This window comes from Lolium perenne, chromosome 6 (genome assembly GCF_019359855.2).
Source record: "Lolium perenne isolate Kyuss_39 chromosome 6, Kyuss_2.0, whole genome shotgun sequence".
Taxonomy (NCBI): Eukaryota; Viridiplantae; Streptophyta; class Magnoliopsida; order Poales; family Poaceae; genus Lolium; species Lolium perenne.
The window spans coordinates 38562355-38585840 of record NC_067249.2 but is presented as its reverse complement, the minus strand read 5'-3'; the positions used below and the strand labels follow the sequence as shown (position 1 = coordinate 38585840).

At 45.1% G+C, this 23486-nt stretch overlaps 2 protein-coding genes across 2 annotated transcripts; both read left to right on the top strand.

The window, feature by feature from the left end:
* Nucleotides 1-2539: 2539 nt before the first annotated feature.
* Nucleotides 2540-6757, top strand: LOC127308320 (uncharacterized). Its single transcript, XM_051339108.2, has 7 exons — nucleotides 2540-2896; nucleotides 2986-3050; nucleotides 3153-3251; nucleotides 4194-4311; nucleotides 4940-5011; nucleotides 5643-5759; nucleotides 6168-6757. The coding sequence occupies exons 1-7, from the start codon at nucleotides 2678-2680 to the stop codon at nucleotides 6336-6338; spliced, it is 861 nt and encodes a 286-aa protein (XP_051195068.1). The 5' UTR covers nucleotides 2540-2677; the 3' UTR covers nucleotides 6339-6757.
* A 1346-nt stretch (nucleotides 6758-8103) lies between these two features.
* LOC127308319 (protein synthesis inhibitor I-like) lies at nucleotides 8104-9800 on the top strand. The gene has a single exon (XM_051339107.2). It carries the CDS (start codon nucleotides 8293-8295, stop codon nucleotides 9745-9747), a length of 1455 nt encoding a protein of 484 aa, XP_051195067.1. The 5' UTR covers nucleotides 8104-8292; the 3' UTR covers nucleotides 9748-9800.
* Nucleotides 9801-23486: the final 13686 nt, after the last annotated feature.

The window sequence follows — 23486 nt, the reverse complement described above, 5'->3', positions numbered from 1 at the left end:
TCTTGCTGGTTATCATGGTTTGAGTTACGTGATGTTTGTTGCTATATCTCGTGGTTGCTGTCTGTAAGATTTTTTGATGAACAGGGAGCGGTCCCCAGCTCTATTGAAAATAAAGCAGAACAATGTTTTCAGGAGGAGAAATTAAACAGATACAGCCACCGCTACCTGGGGGTTTTAGCCACGAAATCTAAACAGGACAGCAACATAGCAGCTTACAGTCAACATAACAGCACAGAAACCATCTAGTGAAACTACTCTCCAAAGCTACCTAGATCATAGCACATTAACGCAGTCAACATAACAGCACAGAAACCATCTAGTGAAACTACTCTCCAAAGCTACCTAGATCACAGCACATTAACGCAACACTTCTCGCTTCAGGAAGCCCATCCTCGTCAGGTCACCACATGAATGTTGTCCGATTCCTCCGGGTGCTTCAGCAGGTAGGCTTCCGAGGTGTTGTGTAGAGATGTGTAGAGACGTTGCAGAAGATTTCCAGGTTGATATACAGTCGAAAGAAGTGCATTTCAGTTCGGCATCAGCGATGTCAACCTCCTCAGATTTCTCACCGGGGTGGATTTGAATCTTTCCACCAGATCCCCGTCAGGTTTTTGAAAGGGATCTGCCAAGTCCTTAGATACGATAGAATTAGCCCCCAATAACCAAGTTTTGCTGTTAAACATCAAATGGTTCCTATTATTTCATATGCCTCAAATTAGAGCAGATGAAACTACATTAAATTGCTCAAACCTCTTATTGCAGAGCCATTTAGAGGCAAGAGAAAGGTAATTATTAATTTGTACTCCAAAAATCTCTTGCACATCGGCCTAAAATATTTTAGAGACTAAGCAATCAAAGAACATATGTTTAACAGACTCTAACTCACTGCAAAGCTCATAAACAAAAAGTTTCTGTATGCCTCTATGTCTAAAGCTGTCTGTAAGATGTCGGGACGTCACTTTAATTGTTGCCGAGACTTGCATAGCCTCGGAGCTCGACCCCATCTCCTTGGGTTGTTGCTCTTTGTAAGGCAACGTGCCACTGCCACTTCGAATGATGCCGAAACTTATAGAGCTACCATCTGCTGTGTGATTGAGCCAGGACAGTTCCTTGTTATGAACATCCGGGCAGCAAATCATGTGTTCTGCAAACTTGTGGAAACTCTCATTTTCAACTAGTGTTCGTACCCTATTTTTATTGTGACACTTTCAAGTTTCTAAAAAATGCAAACAAAAATTCTAGACATATATTGTGTTGTATCTTGTGCATCTGTAAAGTTTCATTAAAAAATATGTCAGTACGTGACATATGTAAAAAAGAGAAGACATACGTACTATTACACATTATTTGTTCTTTTTTATGTAGGTCATATATTGACATATTTTTGGATGAAACTTCACAAGTGCACAAGACACAACACAATGTATGTCTAAAATTTTACTTTGCATTTTTTGGAAACTTGAAAGTGTCACAATAAAAATGAGGTGCGGGCGCAACTAGTTGTGGAATATCCCCTCTCGCAAACTTGTCACACCCTCGGATACATATTAACTTCCGCAAATTTAGGTAAAATGTCACCCAAATCTATCTATGTACATTAGACTTGTGGTAATTAATCTGGATCGGATGGAGTAATACTTTTGGTTTGGTTTCAGTCACTGCATCAAACCCAACTAGTGTTAATCTGTTCTGGTTCTCATAGTGGATTTCCGGTTCCTTTCATTTGTAGAATTTCACTCTCCAATGATCCATTTTACGTGCATCTATCTAAGTATTGGTACGGCATAATCTGTTCTTGCCAACACTGAACCTTGCCAGGAAATGGCACCATCCACATGTTAAATACTTTTCCGCTGTCGTCCCTACATTGTCCTTGCTCCCGTGGTGCATCAAGCGTCAGCGGAGGGCGTGTGGAGTTGTGCGTCCCGCAAATTTTCCGGTATTCATTCGATTTTTGTGTTCGCCGGTATGGTTAAGGTCTATCTCTTTTGATCTATGGATATCATCTTTGATGATGGTTGATGCTATGTTGCGATGGCCATTTGAGGCCTTAACACGGCGACTTTCCGTTTGTCCACTACAGTAAGTTCTACTAGTACGGAAGCTTTCCCTAGCTCAGGTGATGGAGTGTCTGCACGCTTTCGGCTACTGCTAGTGTATGTAGTCGTTGCTAGTGGTGAAAATATTAATTTATTATTTTTAAATTCTATGTACTACGAATGATTAAAAATATATTGTCGGATTTTTTCGGAAAAAAGCTTTTCCGCTGTCTATTAGGGACGATTATCATAATCCGATCGTCCACCCATAATATCCTCGAAAAAAAAATCGTCCACCCATAAAGTTCCCCGATCGATTTTTTTTGCATCTTATCCGCTTGGAGAGTTTAATGCGAAACATTTCCTAGTCAGACTCTTTTAAAAAAATATTTTCAGTACAGTCAGAGACGACTCGATCCGGTTATACAGTTGTAATAAATGAACGGAAACAAGCACCTTTGGATCGCCATCCAACGGCGGACACAGCGCGACCCGGCGCCGCGTGGACGCCCAAAACAAAACACTCTCTGCCCCCACTGCAAGCCTCCACTCGACGACCACGCCGCTCCACCTCGCCGCGATCAGCCGCCGCCACTCCGCCGCCTCCCTCGCCGGCCGACGATCTCTCCAATACCACCATGCAGGCCCGCGTCGTCGTCTTCCCCATCAGGCGCGGCGCCTGGTGCTTCGTGCGCCCGCGCGCCCCCGCCCCCGCCACCTCCGCCTCCGCCTCCGCCGCGGCCCACGGAGCGCTCCCCCCGCCGCCGACGATCAGGGACCTGTGGCGCGGGATCTCCGCCGGGGGACGCACCGCGCCCGAGAACGCCGAGGCCGTCGCCGACTTCGTCGCAGACAAAGTATTCGACGAAATGCGTCTCCCCCCTCCTCCTGCGCTTGCGGGTTTTCAGTTTCTGACAGGGTTCCTCCGGTTTCTCCCCCTTGGTAGATGAACACCGCGTGGAACGGGTTCGGGAGCGCGCCGGCGGGGTCGGTGAAGGGCCGGATCCACAGGTCCGTGGTGGTTTAAAGGTTTGGGCGTGCCGCGTGCGTGTGGAGACGAGATGATCGATCGGATGCTGACCCCATTTGCCGTTTCGCTTTGTTGTCGCGCAGCTTCGGCCTCAAGCTGCTGTCGCGGGTGCGGCCGTCGGAGATGCTGCTCAAGTCGGTGACCAAGGACGTGTCGAAGCTCGACATCGTGTACCCGGCGAGGTGAGCGGCGATGTCCTGCGTTGAAGTTTATCCATGGCTGTGCAATGTGCGTTGCTTTGTTTTTGTCTATTGGGTGTCTCCAAAGGGCAGGGTGCCAGGGTGGTACACTGGTACTGCTCAGTTTAGCAGCCAAAATTCATTCTGGAAAAAATAAAAGCCCGGTCGTCAAAACAGTTTGTCTTGTATTAAAAGTTTTCTGATGTTTGGGACTTTGAAAGTAAACTGTATCTTTTCTATTGGATGCGCATTTGCGGTATACCATTAGCATTTAGCGTGAGAACTGTGCATGGTTGTTTCTTCTGTAAACAAAAATTAACAGGGGCTAATCCCTGTTGGACTCATTTTTTTTTAGCATTTAGCAGCAAGTAGGCATGATCACCAATGATAGAACTAGTTAACCACACCGAGCAGGATGTTTTATACTATATGTAGGTGGGTTCTGTGCGATTAAGCTTCTGTTAGCCAGCAAGGTCAGTGGTGATAGCTTGTGTTGCTATTTCTCCATGGCTGTACAATGTACGTGCACTTGCATTGTTTTGTTTTGTCTATTCGGTGTTCAAATGGGATGTGCTAGTGTTTTTCGTTTGTCTTGTGGGTGCTGAAATGGCAGGGGGGTGCTTGTGCGTGCTGAGTTTAGTTATCAAATTTCATTCTTGAAAGCTGATGTTCAAACGTCAAAACTGTTTGTCTTGTATTGAAAGTTTTCTGACGTTTGTGACTTTGAGTGTAAGCTGTGTTTTTGGTATTGGAGGTACACGCACGATATATCATTTACCAGCATTCCAGCAAGTAGGCATTGTCGCCGAGGATAGAACTAGTCAACTACACTGAGCAGGATATGTTTTTGAGTATATCTATAAGTGTGTTCTGTACGATTTATGTTTGTGCTTACAGCTGGCATCAACATATTTACACTTATTTTAAACCATGTTTTAACTGCAGTATAAATCCCCGTCTTGTGCGTCGGCGGTTGCGGCACATTGCTGTTAGGGGTGCTTCTGTTCACAAGAAGTGGCTATATGCCTCTATTTGCTTGTTGCCAGTTACCAGTGTGTTCATGGTAAGTCATTGTTCAGAAAGTGTTGGCTACAATTGATGATAGTTTGTCCAGTACATTTATTTGAATGATTCCGAAGATCATGTTTCACATTTGTCATTGATTCCGAAGATATTGTTATTTCATACTTGTCGCTGAATCGCTGATATTTTAGTGCCATGGAGTGCTGACCACAGAAAATAGTAGATCTTAGTGGTGTCATCATTTAAACATTTGTTCCTGCCTCGTTCTAGCCTTCTAGTGTTGCACACGCCTCAGTTGGTTGAGGTCTAACTCTCTCGCGTGTTCTACTTTGTGACTTAGTACTCCAAACTGTGAATAGAGAAATGATAAGCCCATTTTATGTATCTAAAAATTTAAGGGACCAGGCTTAGATTTGTGCAAGTACGGTTCATACTCACAATGTTCAAAGATGTTGTACAATGATTGTTTTTGTGGAAGTGTGATTCGTCTTATCTAGTTAATGGTTTAGCACGCAGCCATTTTCAGTGCAGTTGTCGTATTTTATTATGCTTGCTGGCTTTATCATCGTCTGGTTCATCAACAGATCTGATTGTATGTTGCATTGTTGTACTTTGTTACTACATAAGGTAAGTAAGTTGTTAACAGAACATTATTTATTCATCTACAGGTACTGCCTTTACCAAACATACCATTCTTCTGGATGCTGTTTCGCTCTTATTCTCATTGGAGAGCTCTGCAGGTATGAGAGCTAATCAATTCTCTAATTCTTTTTTGACTATTCTCTGCTGTTACCCAAACTCCATATTTTTGGTGAAATGTAGTAGAGGGTGAATTTAGGATTTTCCTGTGCAATGTTGGTGTATATACTCAAAGCATGTCGAACACAATTCCAGTTTGTTTGAATTCTAACTTGTGAACTTGCTCTCTCAGCAGTCAGCACGTTTTCTGATTGATTTTCTATTTTTTCGTTATATTCTGTAAACTTGTTTGTGGTGTATAGTGTTATAGGAAATAATTTACGCAAAACTTTGTTTTCCATAGGATAAACTGCCTCCTAGGAGGATGTAATCTAAACTCTATATTTCCAATGAAATGAAACGCAAAGGTCCTTTGCGTTTTCTCGAAAAAAGAAGCTATAGAGGGCATGCAAGTCAAATAGGTTGTTGCAAGTTAAAAGTTTGCTAGAAAGAGAAGAGTTGTTGGTGATGGTACAGTTTCTACTTGAGGACTGTTTGATTGACCACCTAGACTGGCATGTGTTCTTTGATGTTTTTATAGAGCTAGAGATGTACTATAACAGATTTACCATATAAGAGTTAGCAAAATGGGAATCAAATATATATGTTTATTTGTTATTTATTTTGATGCAGGGAAGTGAGAGGCTCCAGCTGCTAGTCTCAGATTCCCCGGGCAAATGGAAAGCACTTGCTGATAAGAAAAAGGGAATTAGTGAAGGAAAGGATGGCAACAAAGAGGTTACTCCTTGGGTAAGTAGATGAATCAAAAAAAGTCCTTGGTCACACATGCCTCTGTGTAGACTTTTGAGAGTTCAGAGCGGAATGTATCTCCACCAATTAGGTGCAAGAGTCATTTGGTAATGGTAGCTTGGCACTCTACACTTCTTGCTTTCTGCTGTATATCCTCAAGTTTATTTAGAAGAGGATGTTAGATTTCAGTGATCATCAGCCTTGGTGTGCATTTTTTTTTTCTGTACTCTCGTCTCTTGCGTGTTTTGGGTTTGGGTATCAAGTTCTTGTGCTTGCATGGCTGCAGCCTTCTGATCATTAGCATGTAGCCTCACGCGTGACTAACTATATGTTCCAGTGTCCTGTACCCTGTATCTCATTTTTGGCATGCACTCTGTAAAAATGCTCACTGTGTTGTTCCTTCAACAGAATTTGCAGCCATCAAAGAGGCTTGCTGGGTTCCTTGAAAGGAGAGGCTTGGATGAGGGTTTGGACTGCGACACTATTTCAAGCATTTGCCAGGAGTACAACTTGGACAAGATCGACGTTCTGAAGTACAGGGATTTGGAATGGCCAAGCTCAACTTCTCGCTCGACCTAGGAGTATTTGTTCACTGACGACTGTACTGTTCGACACCTCCACTGATGATAACATTCTGAAGGGTGCAGGAGCAGCACCGGACTGCTAATATCCATCCATGATCAGGTGTGGAATTTTCTTTTTTGCTAGGCGAAACATGGAAGTTATTTTAACCGGTGGCATGGTGGGTTCTGCTGTGACCGCCTAAGTCTGCTGCTAGTTTAGAACGTTGAGAAACGAAGAGGACCTCTGAAACAGTAGCTGCCCATGGTGACTTGTTTACTTGTGTACCCACTGTGTAAATAGAGGTGGTGGTAACATTTGCAACCGCCATTTCTTTCCCGTTTCAGCACCTCTACGAGACAGTGAGGAGATTTGTCTGTCTACTCAAGTGAACAGTTGGGACTGAGATTGACAATAACCTTTTCTTTTTCTCTCTACATCTGATACGATCTATCTTTGGTCAGCTTTGAACCTAATGTCGGATTTCAAAGCACGATATTTTTGTCTCTGCAAGTAAGCAACTATTTGGTCTTTTATGTCTGTTCTCGGTGAAACTCTGAAGACCAACTTTACTACTACTTCTGTCCCGAAAAGGATGTTACAAATTTGTCTAAATTTAGGTGTATCTAGACACTATTTAGAGCAAGTTCCTATTAAGACAGTTGCAATTTTGCAATACCAATTGACGTACCATGTGCTAGCAAGAGTTGACATTGTAATTGGACGCAATTATATATGGAAGTTGCGACCCATTCAACAATGTCAACTTTTCTACCGTGCCAGGTGTTATTATTTGTGTTTCTTGTGTGTTTAGACGTGGATCGATCAGAAGTAATATGTAACTTGTTGTCATCTAAAAAAGAAATTCTCATTGTTGCCTCATCTTATCTGGTTCTTGTCCATGGCGAGGAACCTGCTCTTAACGGTGACGTTCGACCTCACCAACAGCAGGGACGACTATGGCGCCTTCATCGCTGGCATCCGCACCAGGCCCAGTAACCCGAGGCACGTCTCCCACGGCTGCCCGGTCCTCCTGCCGGATGAGCCCGGGATCCTGCCGCGCCGGTGGTTACACGTCGTCCTCAAGACCAAAGAATTTCTCTCTATACATCTGATACCATCCATCTTTGGCTAGCTTTAAATCTAATGTCGGCTTTCAAAGCATGATATTTTTGTCTCTTCAAAGTAGTACTAATAATCTTTTGAGTGCGATCAACCACTACTGTTTCTTTAATTACGGACATGCCTTAGGCGGCGTTCCTATTGAGACAGTTGCAATTTTGCATTAGCAATTGCTATACCGTTAGGTGGGAGCAAGAGTTGACATTGTCATTGGATATGCAATTATATATGGAAGTTGCGACCCATTCAAAATGACAATTTTTCTACCGTGCCAGGTATTATTTGTGTTTCTTGTGTTTGGATGGAACTACCACCAAGTTTCCTCGTGTCTACCAGGCTGACAGAGTAGAAGCTTTGAATGTTGACTACTACATCCATCTCAAAGTTTAACGCTTATTTTTTTTTAGAAAGTTTAACTAAGTAAAGTTCGACTAAAATTTTAGAAGAATCAATCAACAAATATCATATTTTGTAGATACCATATGAAAATATACTACCTCTATCTATAAATAATGTCTTAGATTTGTCAAATAGTAGATGTATCTAGTAACTAAATAGTGTCTAGATACATCAAAATTTAACAAACTAAAGGCATCTATTTATGGATGGAGGGAGTATTTCATTATCTATCTAATGGTATTAACTTTATATTTTGCATGTTAACGATTGTTGGTGAAAACTAGTCAAACTTAATATAGTTTGACTTTCTAAAATTAATATAAGTACTATTAAGATTTGAAATGGTAAACCCGTAAGTTTTCACGCAAAAAAGAAGAAGACATCGATCGATCACAGGTATGTTTCTTCTTGGTCCATTGTCAACTCTCACTGTTGTCTCTGGTTCTTGTCCATGGCGAGAAACCCACTCTTCACGGTGACGTTCGACCTCACCAGCAGCAGCAGGGACGACTATGGCGCCTTCATCGCTGGCATCCGCGCGAGGCTGGGTAACCCGAGGCACGTCTCCCACGGCCGTCCCGTCCTCCCGCCGGTCGAGCCCGGCATCCCGCCTCGCCGGTGGTTCCACGTGGTCCTCAAGACGCCGGCGAGCGCGCTAACGCTTGCCACCCGCGCCGACAACCTCGACCTGGCGGGCTTCCAAAGCAGCGACGGCACGTGGTGGGAGCTGAGCGACGGAAGAAAGCGAGGGGCGATGGTGTGCGTGACGCGCGGGTCGCGCGGCCTCATCCCGGGATCCTCGTCGCTGGGCTTTGGCGGCACGTACCGCGATCTCGTCGGCGGCGCGCGGGAAGCGATCGAATTCGCCGTCGGTCGGCAGCAGATGACGGAGGCAGTGGACGCGCTCGCCGCGCACACGGCGGAGGCCGACATCGCCCCTTACGGCGCCGAGCGGCAGGCGCTGGTGGTGCTCCGATACATGGTGCACGAGGCGACGCGGTTCTTGGATGTGTCGGCGGCCATAGCCGGCCTAATGCGCTCACCGGACGTGGGGACGACAAAGAGCATTAAGCTGACGCTGAAGGGCAGCCCGGATGATCTCGGGTGGGAGTGGTCGTCTAGCCTGCTGCTCAGCGCCGATTCCTTGTCCGGGAGATCCAGGGGGGACTATGGCCGCACATACCCGGCCGCGTGGGAGAGAGGGGATTGCCTGGCCAGGGCGGTCGCGAGAGTGGGGATACTGCTGTTCGTGGCCACGGAGTACGGGATCAAGGCCAAGCGGGTGCTGCGTCTGTTCGACGGAGACCTATGCCGCAGAGCTGGAACGGACGGCGGCGCGGCGACGGTCCAGGCGAAGGAGGACGTCAGGTTCCTGGTCTCCGGCGTGTCTGTGGCGGCTCACAGGTACATATTGGCCGGGAAGTCCGTCGTCTTCTTGCGGCAGTTCTTCTACGGCATTAGAGACAAGTCTCCATGCGTGGAGGTCAAGGACATGGACGCGGCGGTCTTCAAGGCCATGATCCACTTCATCTACACCGACAAGGTGCCCGAATTCGACCAGGAACAGCCGGGGATGGAGGCGGTGGCGGTGTTTGCCCACCACCTACTTGGAGCTGCCCACAGGTACGAGGTGGACGGGCTGAAGCTCATCTGCAAACGCAAGCTGCAATCTGGTGCCATATACGTGGGCATGGCGGCGACGACTCTTGCCTTAGCAGAGCAACACAACTACCGGCGGCTAAAGGCCATGTGCATCGACTTCATTGTGAGCACTCGCGAGAACCTCCATGCCGTCTTGGCGACGGAGGGATATAAGCACCTGGAGGCAAGCTATCCTTCCGTGCTCACCCAACTTCTCAAGTCAGTGCGTGTGACAGCAAGGGTGAGCTGGGAAATCCAAACCTAGGTAAACGTGTATGTTCAAGATTTGATGATAATCAAACCACGCATGTTTGTACATGTAGCAAGCTAGGCCAGCTATCTAGCATTGGGATTAGGATAATGCAAAGCAAGCTAACTGCAACGGCATGCCAGAATGGGATTGTTTAGCTTGTTAACCTTACCAAGCACCTTAATAAGCACCTTAATGAGCATTGAGATTGTTTAGCTCATGAATATGGCCATCTCGATTGTTTAGCTTGTCAACTCGGCTCATTAAGAAAACAAGCCAAACTCATATGAGTCGAACAAATGAGCGCTCATTGAACTCACCGAGCTTCAAGCTTATGTCCATCACTAGTAGCATTATATATCATTGTGCACACGGCTTTATTTGTCAACATCACCGCCATGTTAGTCGGGTGTGTTATATTGTGATCGAAATTCATATAAAAGCTTCTAGAGTGGAGTATGTTCGGTTATTGTGCTGACTCCTTCATCACGCCTTAGGGGACCCTTGTTGTAGGGGTAATCAAGGGGAATGTCACATCCTTTTCCATAGACAATTTGATCTTGAGAGCATCTCCAGCCGCGTCCCCCAAACCGTCCCCCAAACCGCGCCGGATTGAGCGTTCGGGGGACGTGTTTCGTTCGTGCCGCCTTTGGGGGACGTCGCTCCCCAGTCGCGTCCCCCAAACAAAAATTCGGAAATTTTAAACTTAACGAGATTCGACTAAGATTCGTCCAAACTTACAAGATTCGAACGAAATTTGACTAAATTTAAACTAAACCTAATCTAGAACCACTTGCGGCGGCCGGAGGCGTCGTAGTACTGCTGGAAGTTGTACATGTCGTCGGTGACGACCTCCTGCTTGATGCGCTCGCCGACGGGCTCGTCGACGGGCTCGTCCTTCACCGCGCCGCTTGGTCCTGCCTCGTCGTCGTCGGTGAGGTCCACCAGCGGCTTGCCGGAGTCGCGGATGGAAAAGGCGATCGCCGCGTCGAGGTCGCCCCTCCAGGCGTCCTTGTCGTCCATGGACGCCAAGAACGCCGCCCGCAGACCTGGGCAGTCCTCGGGGTCGTCGCTGCTGGCGATGAGCCGCTGCTGCCGCTCATACTCCGCCAGCAGCGCCGCCTGCGCCGCCTGCGACGCTTCCTCCGGCTCTTCCTTCACCTCCGGCTTCGGGATGAGGAGGGCGCCGCCCCGCCTCCCTTGCTGCCGCTGGCTGCCGCTGCCGCTGCCGCCACGCCTCGTGTTGACGGGCGTCGCCGGCTCCTCCTTCACCTCCCGTTTGGGAATGGTGTACGGCGCCGACCGGTAAGACGAGGACGGCGTCGATCGCGCCGGTCCTGAGGAAGAAGAGTGCGAGGAGGACGAGTACGTCGTCCTCCTCGGCTGCCATTGAGGAGACGGCGGCGGCGAGACGGCATCTCCAGCCTTGGAGCGCCGTTGCGGATGCCGCGGATGACGTTCTCGAGGGTGCGCCCCGGAACGCCCCAGAACAGGGCGCGGCCGTCCTTGTTCCAGCTATTGGGGCCGCCGACGAGCCCGTCGGTGCTGTGCATCTCGACGTCGTACTTCGCCTGGAAGTACGTCGTCCACCAGGCGTCGTTGTTGTCGACCGCCCACGTCGGATCCAACCGCTCCTGGGCGGTGAGTTGAGCCCGACGGGCCTTGACGGCGTCCCACCATTGGTCCGTGCGCGGCTTCGGCGGCGGCGGAACGCCAATGCCGTTCACGGCCATCTTCCAGCCGCCGCTGCTTGGCAGCCGCATGTCCGGCGGGACTGGATACCGGGCGCGGTACATCGCCCACGCCTCCGCCACGGTGAGGCTGCCGCGGCCGAAGCCGTTCGCCGCGGCGATCTTGCGGGAGGACGAGGTCGACATTTTTTGGAGAGACGAGGAGAAGATCTGGGAGGGGGAGGCGGCGGCGATTGTGATGAGCGGCGAGAACTGCATGGCGTCTTAAAACAGCGGCGGCAGCAGGTGGTTGCACGCAATAACTCCGGCGCGGACGGCCACGCGGCCATGCACGACGAGACGCGTCCCTGCGTCGCCTGGGAAAACAGGGACGCCATTAACGTCGCTTGACCAAAGGTAGGCGACGGGGTTTTAGCCTTCTGTGCCGCTGACGCGTCGGCCCCGCCACTCCCCGCCTCGCTTTTCGTTGTGTCCGGCGTGCCTGGTGCGTCCCCTGTGGGACGGGGATGGGCTCGGGGCGCCGGACACCGAATGGGGGCGCGCCGGACAAAAAAGGGCTTTGGGGGACGCGGCTGGAACGCATTTTCTGTCCGGCGCGCCCCAAATCCCTTTGGGGGACGCTTTGAGGGACGCGGCTGGAGATGCTCTGATGAAGCGGTGGAGTGGGATAACCTATGTAGGGAGTTCAGATGACACAAGGGAGGATGATGTGTCATGGGCTTTGGAAGCCTCTGGAGTGTACTTGATAAGATTGATTATCTTAGCTTGTCACATGGAGCGGCTGTTACACATTACACTCATGTGTGACGCACTAGGGTACCCCCAAGATTAGGGTCTTCCTATGGTAACTGATACGGGGTAGATTCCCATTTAGTGATCACGCCGTGAAGCGGCAATGCTAATCGACGGGTCTCTGCTCGCTTTGTCGGGAGCTTGAGGATTGCACCCACATTTTCTTCTCTTGACCACATGATCGCTTTGCATGGGCATGAGCTAGGGAGCTACTACACTGCGACTGGCCTAAGGTCTCTCGGGCTCCCTTTGTAGGCTTGGTTGGTTCACTTTCGCAGCCATGTGCTGAATGTTGTGGACTATTCGCAACAAACTTATGATAGAGGGCGTTTTGTATTTCAAATGTCGATCCATATGCAGCGTTGGAGGGCTATGGTTAGATTGAGGGACATGGAGAAGCTAGACGAGGCGATGGCCTGACCGTTGTTTATTATGCTGATATGTGTGTGTTTGTTCTTTGTGTCGGACTTTTACTATCTCCTTCCGACCAGATGTGGCATGCTCTCTCTATATTGGATTGTATCAGACTTATTTGTGTGTTGTAACTGAATCTGCTATACCTCCATTTGTGGCGACTTACACAAAAATAACCCAAAAGTGAAAGAAAAGCACAGAATGACCCTCCGACGAAACTATTTCACCAATCTAACCCTTTTGCGTGGCGCCCCTCCCACGGGCGCCACACATGCCCATGTGGCTCCCCTCATGCCGGCGCCACTGACCCAGCCGACGTGGCCCCCTCGTCGCTGAGCTGGTGCGCCCATCCGACGTGGCAGCATGTGTGGCGCCCCTCCCAACGGCGCCACACATGCACTTGTAATCCCCCAAAACATACTGTGAGACAATTCCTCTGGGACTTAGCCGTTTTGCGAGGCTCGATGTGTGGCGCCGATGAGTGTGGCGCCCGCGCCCGCCCCCAGCCCGACCCAGCCAGTTCTTCTCTCTGTTTCTTCTCTTCTCCCAGGAAACCGCCGCCGCCGCCCGACTCCCCTTCGCCCCCCCACCAAATCGACCAAGGATTCGTCAGATCTATCCGGCCAAGTCCTTCCTCCTCCATTCCTCAAGGTATTCCCCTTCGATTCCCTCTGATTCGTCCACTATTGTTGATGGATTTGGTAGATTTGGGTATGAACCCTAGACATGGAAATTCATGTTGGTGGATTTAGATATGAACCATTGATATGTTAGTGCATTTGGCTCTGAACCTAGCAAGATTTGGATATGTTGGTGGATTTGGATATGAACCCTAGATATGGTGGAACCCTAGATATGAAATTTTACATGTATGTGTTGAAATGGCTATGTATGTGTTGAAATGGGTATGTAAGTGTTGAATGTGTATGTGTAGGAACCGTAGATATGTTGGTGGATTTGGATATGAACCCTAGATTTGGATATGTTGGTGGATTTGGATATGAACCCTAGATTTGGCTATGTAGATATAAAATGGCTATGTATGTGTTCAAATTCTATGTATGTATGTCTTGAAATGTCTATTATTTGTGATGGAATAACTCATATTTGAACCAAATATTTGTTGGAACCCTAGATATGAATGTATGTGTGTATGTATGGAACTCTCATGGATTTGGATATGAACTCTCATGTATGTGTTGCTCATTTTTGTTAGTGGAATGACTCATAATATGGTTGTGTAAACATGTAGGATGGTGTGGCTTCTGGATGAAGAGTACGACAGGGTGCACCAGGCTGTTCATATGACGGAGAGGGGAACGGATCTTCACCCTTTGAAGATTCGTTACCATGACAGCGGATATACCGTATGACGAGAGGTACACGGAGTTCATCCGGCCTACCGGTCTTATGCCGTTCATATCCCTTGTAAGCCGTGGGGGGCCAGACATGAACCCCTCGGCACTCACCGCCCTTGTCGACCGGTGGAGGCCGGAGACTCACACCTTCCACTTGAGGGCCGGCGAGATGGCCCCTACTCTCCAGGATGTTTCCATGATCCTTGGACTACCTATTTAGGGCGAGCCACTGTGTATGAACACAGCTTCTGATGGGTGGCGGAGACAGATGGAGGACCTTATTGGTAGGGCTCCTCCGCTGCCAACAGAACCAAAGAAGAGAGCTCCCGCCGGCGCGTCTTTCGAATGGATCAGGACTAACTTTGGAGAATGCCCAGAAGAGGCCGACGAGGACACTTGGAGGACGTACGCCCACGTGTACTTATGGTACATGATTTCGAGGACTCTCTTTCCTGACAGTGGGGGGAAGCTGGCCCATTGGTGTTGGCTGAAGGCGCTTACGGTGTTGGATAACCGTTGGAGTTGGGGAACAGCGGCCCTTGCCTACCTCTACCGGCAGGTGATGATTTGCTCTATGTACTATTTTCCTATAGTAGTGTGCTAGACAAAGTACTAACCAAATGTCTTATGTGCGCAGTTGGACGAAGCTTGTCGCAGGTCTGGGAGCAGCGGTATTGGTGGATGCATGCTCCTACTTTCCGTATGGAGCTGGGACCGCCTATCAGTTGGGCGGCCTGATACGTCCAATTTGCATCACTATTTTATATCATAATTTGCTGTTATTCATTGATATATTTCATATTGGGACACATTACTTATGTTATTTCATCTATTTTGCATGTTTCATCGTTATTGGAGGATCGAACACCGGAGCTGTGGATTCTCGCTGGAAAAAGCACCGTCGTAACGCAATATTTCGGAAGATCAACTACGGAAGGAAATTATACCAAAAATCCTATTTTTCAAGATGACGAAGGAAGCCAGAAGGAGGAGCCAGGAGCAGCCAGGGTGGGCCCACACCCTAGGGCGGCGCGGCCCAGGCCCTGGCCGCGCCGGCCTGTGGTGTGGAGGGCCCACGACCCCTTTCGCCTCCTTTTCTTCGCCAAACCCTTCATCCCGAAGACCTAAGCCACAGAGGGTACCTCGCGAAGAGTTACAGCCGCCTCTGCGGGGCGGAGAACACCAGAGAGAAAAGAGCTCTCCGGCGGGCAGGAATCCGCCGGGGAAATTCCTTCCGGGAGGGGGAAATCGACGCCATCGTCACCGTCATCGAGCTGGACATCATCGCCATCACCATCATCATCATCTCCACCATCATCACCGCCGTCATCACCGCTGGACACCGTCACCGCCATAGCAATTTGGGTTTGATCTTGATTGTTTGATAGGGGAAACTCTCCCGGTATCGATTTCTACTTGTTGTTGATGCTATTGAGTGAAACCATTGAACCAAGTTTATGTTCAGATTGTTATTCATCATCATATCACCTCTGATCATGTTCCGTATGATGTCTCGTGAGTAGTTCGTTTAGTTCTTGAGGACATGGGTGAAGTCTAAATATTAGTAGTGAACTATGGATGAGTAATATTCAATGGTGTGATATTTAAGTTGTGGTGTTTTTCTTCTAGTGGTGTCATGTGAACGTCGACTACATGACACTTCACCATTTATGGGCCTAGGGGAATGCATCTTGTATTCGTTTGCCAATTGCGGGGTTGCCGGAGTGACAGAAACCTAAACCCCCGTTGGTATATCGATGCAGGAGGGATCGCAGGATCTCAGAGTTTAAGGCTGTGGTTAGATTTATTTCTTAATTACTTTCTTGTAGTTGCGGATGCTTGCAAGGGGTATAATCACAAGTATGTGTTAGTCCTAGGAAGGGCGGTACATTAGCATAGGTTCACCCACACAACACTTATCACAACAATGAAGATTATTTAGCCGTATGTAGCGAAAGCACTAGACTAAAATCCCGTGTGTCCTCAAGAACGTTTGGTCATTATAAGTAAACAAACCGGCTTGTCCTTTGTGCTAAAAAGGATTGGGCCACTCGCTGCAATTATTACTCTCGCACTTTACATACTCGTACATTATTCAACTGTTACATCAAACCCCCCTGATTACTTGTCTGTGAGCATTTACAGTGAATCCTTCATCGAAACTGCTTGTCAACACCTTCTGCTCCTCGTTGGGATAGACATTCTTACTTATCGAAGATACTACGATACACCCCCTATACTTGTGGGTCATCAAGACTATTTTCTGGCGCCGTTGCCGGGGAGTGAAGCGCTATTGGTAAGTGGAATTGGTAAGGAAAACCTTTACTGTTGTGCTGATTTTATTTCTGCCTGCTGCTATAAGTCATTATGGAGAGATCTTCTCTTCAATTTCTATTTGGGAAATCTACTACTACTGCAACGGTAGTGGATGAAGCGCCAGGTGAGGAAGTGATACCATATAAAATACCTATGAAAATTATTGAACGTGTTATGGATAACCGCTATGAAGGGGATGGAACTGTCCACCCCGGTGATCATTTACTGTTTTTGCATGAATTATGCGGGTTATTCAAATGTGCAGGTATTGCTATGGATGAAGTGAGGAAGAAACTATTCTCTTTATCGCTGTCTGGTAAAGCGGCGCATTGGTATAAATTACTGGATAATGGGGATTCTCTTGAATGGAATGATATTGTGCCCCGGTTTTATTCTAAGTTCTATCCTCCAAGTGAAATTCATAAGGATCGGAATCGCATATATAATTTTTGGCCTCATGATGGAGAGAGTATTGCCCAAGCTTGGGGGAGACTGAAGTCTTTAATGCTCAAATGCCCCATTCATGAGCTTCCTGGTAATGTTATTATTGATAATTTCTATGCAAGACTTTCTTTTGAAGACAAGACCTTGCTGGATACTTCTTGTTCTGGATCATTTACACGCAACAAAGAAGAGTTTAAAAGGGACCTTCTTGATCGAATCCAAGAAAATACTGAAGGATGGGAGATCGACAAAGATAGAGAATCAGGTATAAATTATGATTACAAATGCATTGAAGTTTTTATGGATACTGATAAATTTCGTAATATGAGTGCTACATATGGTCTTGATTCTCAAGTTGCTGTAAATCTTTTTAAAGCTTTTGCCTCTCATTATGAATTGCCAAAGAAGAACTTTGATAAGTATCATGAACCATATAAAGATAAAATTGATTCATCTATTAATAAATGTGTTGTAGTTGAAACTGCTGATCATGTTATTCCTGAGGTTTATATTGAAAAAACTCCTTTTCCTGCTAAAATGAAGGAGTACTCTGTTATAAATAGTGCGGTTCATAAAAGTGAAAAGAAACCTCGTAGAACACGAAGAACAAATAAAAGTTGAACCTTTGTTGCAATAGTTAAAGATCTTGTGACTGAAAATGTGGAGGATGGTCATATTATTTTCTCGTGAAGATGCTTCTAATATTGTTTCACATCCTAATAAACCCAAACAAGCTAGTGTTCCTATGCTATCTGTTAGAATTGGTGATCATTGCTATTATGGATTATGTGATATTGGTGCAAGTGTTAGTGCTATTCCGTATGAGCTTTACACGGAGATTATGCACGAAATTGATTCTTGTGAACTTGAAGATATTGATGTGGTTATTCAGCTGGCTAATAGAGAAACTATTTCTCCAATTGGTATTGTTCGAGATGTGGAAGTTTTATGCGGTAAGATTAAATATCCTGCTGACTTTTTGGTACTTGGTTCTCATTGTTAGTGATTATTGTCCTATTATCTTTGGTAGACCTTTTCTAAATACTTGTGGAGCTATTATAGATTGCAAGAAAGAGAAAATTTTGACTAAATTTGCTGGTGAATCTTATGAGTTTAACTTCTCTAAATTTACTAAAACTCCTTATAAAGCTGATTTGCCTAGTAATGATATTAAAATGGAGCAATGTGCATCTATTGTTCTTGTTCCTAATAATCCTTTGCAGCAACATTTGGAGGATAGCGAGAGCGAAATTTTTAGGAAAGAAAGAGATGAGCTTGAGGAAATTTTTCTTCGCCAACCTATTCTCAAGCATGATTTACGGTGGAAGATTTGGGTACAACACCGCCACCAAAGGAAGATCCTGTTTTTGATTTAAAGCCTTTACCCGATAATCTTAAATATGCTCATATTGATGATAAGAAAATATATCCTGTTATTATTAGTTCTAAGCTTTCAGAGATTGAGGAAGAAAGGTTATTGGAAATATTGAAGAAGCATCGAGGCGCTATTGGCTACACTCTTGATGATTTGAAGGGGATTTCTCCTTCTATTTGCCAACATGCTATTAATATGGAAGATGATGCAAAGCCTGTTGTTGAACCTCAGATTCGTCTAATTCCAAAGATGAAGGAAGTGGTAAGGAATGAGGTACTACGACTCCTTGAAGCTGGTATTATATATCCTATTGCCGATAGTAGATGGGTTAGTCACGTGCACCTTGTGTTCCCAAGAAAGGAGGTATGACTGTTGTGCCTAATGATAATGATGAGCTCATTCCTCAAAGAGTAGTTGTAGGGTATAGAATGTGCATTGATTTTCGAAAAGTTAATAAAGTTACTAAAAAAGATCATTACCCTTTACCCTTTATTGATCAAATGCTAGAAAGATTATCTAAAAATACTCATTTTTGCTTTCTTGATGGTTATTCGGTTTTCACAAATTGCTTTGTTAAAGCTAAAGATCAAGAGAAAACCACTTTTACTGTCCCTATGGAACTTATGCTTATAGACGCATGCCTTTTGGTTTATGTAATGCTCTGCTACTTTTCAAAGATGCATGTCTGCTATTTTTCATGGTTTTTGTGAAAGTATTGTAGAGGTATTCATGGATGATTTTTCCGTCTATGGGAATTCTTTTGATAGCTGCTTGCGAAACCTTGATAAAGTTTTGCAGAGATGTGAAGAAACTAACCTTGTTCTTAATTGGGAGAAATGCCACTTTATGGTTAATGAAGGAATTGTATTGGGACATAAAATTTACGAGAGAGGTATTGAAGTTTATAGAGCTAAAGTTGAAGCAATCGAGAAGATGCCTTATCCGAGGGATGTTAAAGGTATTCGTAGTGTTCTTGGTCATGCTGGGTTTTATAGGAGATTTATCAAAGATTTCTCTAAGATTTCAAAGCCTCTTACTAATCTTCTTCAAAAAGATGTACCATTTGTTTTTGATGATGATTGTAAGGAAGCGTTTGAAACTCTTAAGAAAGCCTTAACAACTGCTCCTATAGTTGAACCCCACGATTGGAATTTACCCTTTGAAATTATGTGTGATGCTAGTGATTTTGCTTTGTAGGCGCTGTTCTTGGACAGCGAGTAGATAAAAAACTGAATGTTATTCATTATGCTAGTAAAACTCTTGATGCTGCTCAAAGAAATTATGCTACAAGCTGAAAAGGAATTATTAGCTGTAGTTTTTGCTTGTGATAAATTTAGATCTTATATTGTTGATTCAAAAGTTACTATTCATCTTGATCATGCTGCAATTAGATACCTAATGACAAAGAAAGATGCTAAGCCAAGGCTTATTAGATGGGTACTTCTTTTGCAAGAATTTGATTTACATATTGTAGATAGGAAAGGTGCCGATAATCCTGTTCTTGATAATTTGTCTAGATTGGAAAATATTGCTTATGATCCTGTTCTGTTAATGATAGTTTTCCAAATGAACAATTGGCTGTAATAAAGGTGAGCTCGCGAGACAGTCCTTGGTATGCTGATTATGCTAACTTTATTGTTTCCAAGTACTTGCCTCCAACCTTTTCGGTTCAGCAAAGGAGGAAATTCTTTTATGATTTGAGGCATTATTTCGGGATGACCCACACTTATATAAAGAAGGAGTGGATGGTATTATGCGAAGATGTGTTCCCGAATATGAACAACAGGAGATATTGAGTAAATGTCATGGTAGTGCTTATGGAGGACATCACGCCGGAGAAAGAACCGCGCAAAAGGTTCTACAATCAGGTTTTTATTGGCCAACTCTCTTCAAAGATGCGAGAAAGTTTATTTTATCTTGTGATGAATGCCAAAGGGTTGGTAATATCTCCAGACGCAATGAAATGCCTATGAATTATACTCTTGTTATTGAACCGTTTGATTGTTGGGGATTTGACTTCATGGGACCTTTTCCGTCTTGAAGGTAACACTCATATACTTGGTGCTGTTGATTATGTTACTAAATGGGTGGAGGCTATACCTACAAAAAGTGCTGATGGTGAGACCTCTTTAAGAATGCTCTTAGATATTATTTTTCCTAGATTTGGAGTACCTAGATATATTATGACTGATGGAGGTTCTCATTTTATTCATGGAGGTTTTAGAAAAACTCTTGCTAGGTATGGTATTAATCATAGAATTGCTTCGCTTATCATCCTCAAACTAGTGGTCAAGTAGAGTTATCAAATAGAGAGATTAAATCTATTTTGGGAAAGACCGTTAATAAAACTAGAAAGAATTGGGCTAGTAAATTGAAGGATGCACTTTGGGCTTATAGAACTGCTTATAAAAATCCCATGGGAATGTCACCTTATAAAATGGTTTATGGGAAAGCTTGTCATTTACCTTTAGAACTAGAGCACAAAGCTTATTGGGCTGTTAGAGAATTAAATAAAGATCCTAAACTTGCCGGTGATAAGAGGTTGTTGCAATTGAGTTCCCTAGATGAATGGAGAAGTGAAGCTTATGAAAATGCTAAACTCTTTAAAGAGAAAGTCAAAAAATGGCATGATAGGAGGATTATCAAAAGAGAATTTAATATTGGGGATAAAGTCCTATTGTATCGGTCTCGTCTCGCATTCTTTGCGGAAATTACTCTCGAAATGGGAAGGACCATATGTTGTCGAGGAGGTGTATCGTTCAGGAGCAATCAAAATTAGCTCTCTCCAAGGCAATGCTACGCAAGTGGTGAATGGACAAAGACTCAAGCATTATATCTCAGGTGATTCCTATAATGTTGATGTCGATATTATTCAAGTGGAGACACCGGAAGATTTCATCAAAGGGCAAATTGACAGTCCGCCAGAACTCGACTTTGAATAGGTAACGATCGGTAATGAAAAGTACGCAATTTACCTTCCGAACTATATTTTTGCTGTTTTGGAAAATATGAGAAATTACGAGTTCGAAACGGAGTGGAAAGGACGCACGAGGGGGTGCCACCATAGGGCGGCGCGGCCTGACCTGGGCCCGCGCCGGCCTATGGTTTGGCCGCCCCGTCGCTCCTTTCCGACTCTGGTTCGATCTGGTATTTTCCTTATTTCGCGAAAATATTTGCTATATAATCTCCTGGACCCCTGGAGGTCCGTATATCGTGTTTTCGACGTGTTTTGTTTCGAGCTGTTTACGCGGGATCTGTTTTCGGTTTAGAAGCACCATGGCCTCCAACAACAAGGGCAAGGGGCTTTCGGAGGAAGAGAAGGAGGTGCCATCAAGACAAGATCAGCAACCCGGAGGGAGCAAGCAAATCTTGGTGGGATCTGTTGACACTCGACGTTCTTTTTCTCATAACTTGCAGGGACCTCTACCACCCGCTCTCAGCCTCGACTCTTTCCCCATGATGGAAGAAGCTCTACGGGTTACCGATGAGTTTTGTGATCAATATCGGGCTCTGAAAAGAGAAGTGGAGATACTCCAGGAGGAGAACTGCCGTCTCCGAAGATTGATTGAATACCACTCGATTCACGTTACAAGGTCGTCATCGCCAACTTCGGATAACAATGAGTCTCTTCGAATCTTAGTGCAGAATTATCAAGCTGAGAAACTGAAGACGAAGGAGCTTATTAAGAAGCTCGGGAGGAATTCATCACCACCATCTCCGCAGGAGTAATTCATCATCGGTATTGGCATCCCCTTGGTTTGTTCCAAGCTTGGGGGAGTGCCGCGGTATCACATTATCACTACCTTTTACTTTTATTGTCAAGTAGTGTCATATCATGAGTAGGGAAGTTATCATATAAGATGGGTTGCGTTTGGAAGTATCTCTCCTTTAGTTGGTTGTCTATGTATCCCTTGGTGTGAGTTATCGTTATGGAATATTAATGAGAAGCCTTATCATTTACATATTGCACATCTTATTTTAGTTTGCAATCTTTACTATATGATTCACCTTGTTGTTAGTATTGGTATCACTTTGGGAGCATTGAATAAATCTATTTGGTTTTGGCAAACTTAGCATGGGTCAATAGCAACAACACTTTAAGGTTTAAATAGAAAAGAGAAATACATGTAGATGTTTCATTGTCTTTCTTGTTAGCTCATAGCTTATTATTCTGAAGTTAAAATTGTTTGTGCTTACAAGGAAGATGCATGATTGTTTCTATCACATGTATATTTGTTTGTTTCCCTCGACTCTTATGCTTGCTAATTAACCTTGCTAGCCAAAGACACATACCGAGAGGGAATACTTCTCGTGCATCCAAACCTTAACCCAAACCTATGCCATTTGTGTCCACCATACCTACCTACTACATGGTATTTTCTGCCATTCCAAGTAAATACTTCATGTGCTACCTTTAAACAATTCAAAACTTAGTATCTCTTATTTGTGTTAATGTTTCATAGCTCATGAGGAAGTATGTGGTGTTTTATCTTTCAATCTTGTTGGGCAACTTTCACCAATGGACTAGTGGCTACATCCGCTTATCCAATAATTCTGCAAAAAGAGCCGGCAATGGGATTCCCAGTCCCAAATTAATTAAACTAAATAGACACTCCTCCATGGTATGTGATTGATGGACGGCACCCGAAGGATTCGGTTAGCCATGGCTTGTGTAAGCAAAGGTTGGGGGGAGTGTCATCATCATAATAAAACTAAAATAAAAAGGCACTCCTTCATGGTATGAGATTGTTGGCGAGGCACCCGAGGATTCGGTTAGCCATGGTTTGTGAAAGAAAGGTTGGAAGGAGTGCCACACAAAATGAAAATAATATGGGAGCCGCTCTTAGGAGGTTGTACGGCAAGGGGGTTAGAGTACCCGCTACCAATCGTTGACAACAACAAACACTTCTCAAAATGTTACTTTTATTCTCTTTTATATGATTGCAAAACTGAAAAAGCTCTAGCACATGATTTAACCCCGCTTCCTCTGCGAAGGGCCTGTCTTTTACTTTATGTTGAGTCGGTAAACCTATTTCCCTCCATCTCAAGCAAGCATTTGAGTAGTTGTGATCAAACCATTATATTGCGATTTGCTACATCATGTCTTTTATTCTTCCTTGTTTAGTACAAGTTTTATCTCGAATGAATATAGCTTTGCAAGTTATCAATGACCATGAGATGACCATTATGATTGAGTATGCAAGTTGTGCCTTATAAACTCTAACATGAGAGCGCTGCTCAATAAGATAAATATAATCTGTTAGTTGTTCTCTGACCAAGAACGAAGTTTGCCATCACCAATCATGATTTCTCATGCACCTTTACTTGTGATTACCCTATACTTGTTTCAATATGAGTTATAAG

Bases quoted from the DNA above. Each gene is read 5' to 3' on its own strand.
- LOC127308319 (XM_051339107.2), top strand. From the start codon at position 8,293: ATGGCGAGAAACCCACTCTTCACGGTGACGTTCGACCTCACCAGCAGC.
- LOC127308320 (XM_051339108.2), top strand. From the start codon at position 2,678: ATGCAGGCCCGCGTCGTCGTCTTCCCCATCAGGCGCGGCGCCTGGTGC. The intron at 3,252-4,193 runs GTGAGCGGCGAT...TTTTAACTGCAG, and splicing joins GACATCGTGTACCCGGCGAG to TATAAATCCCCGTCTTGTGC. The intron at 4,312-4,939 runs GTAAGTCATTGT...ATTCATCTACAG, and splicing joins CAGTTACCAGTGTGTTCATG to GTACTGCCTTTACCAAACAT.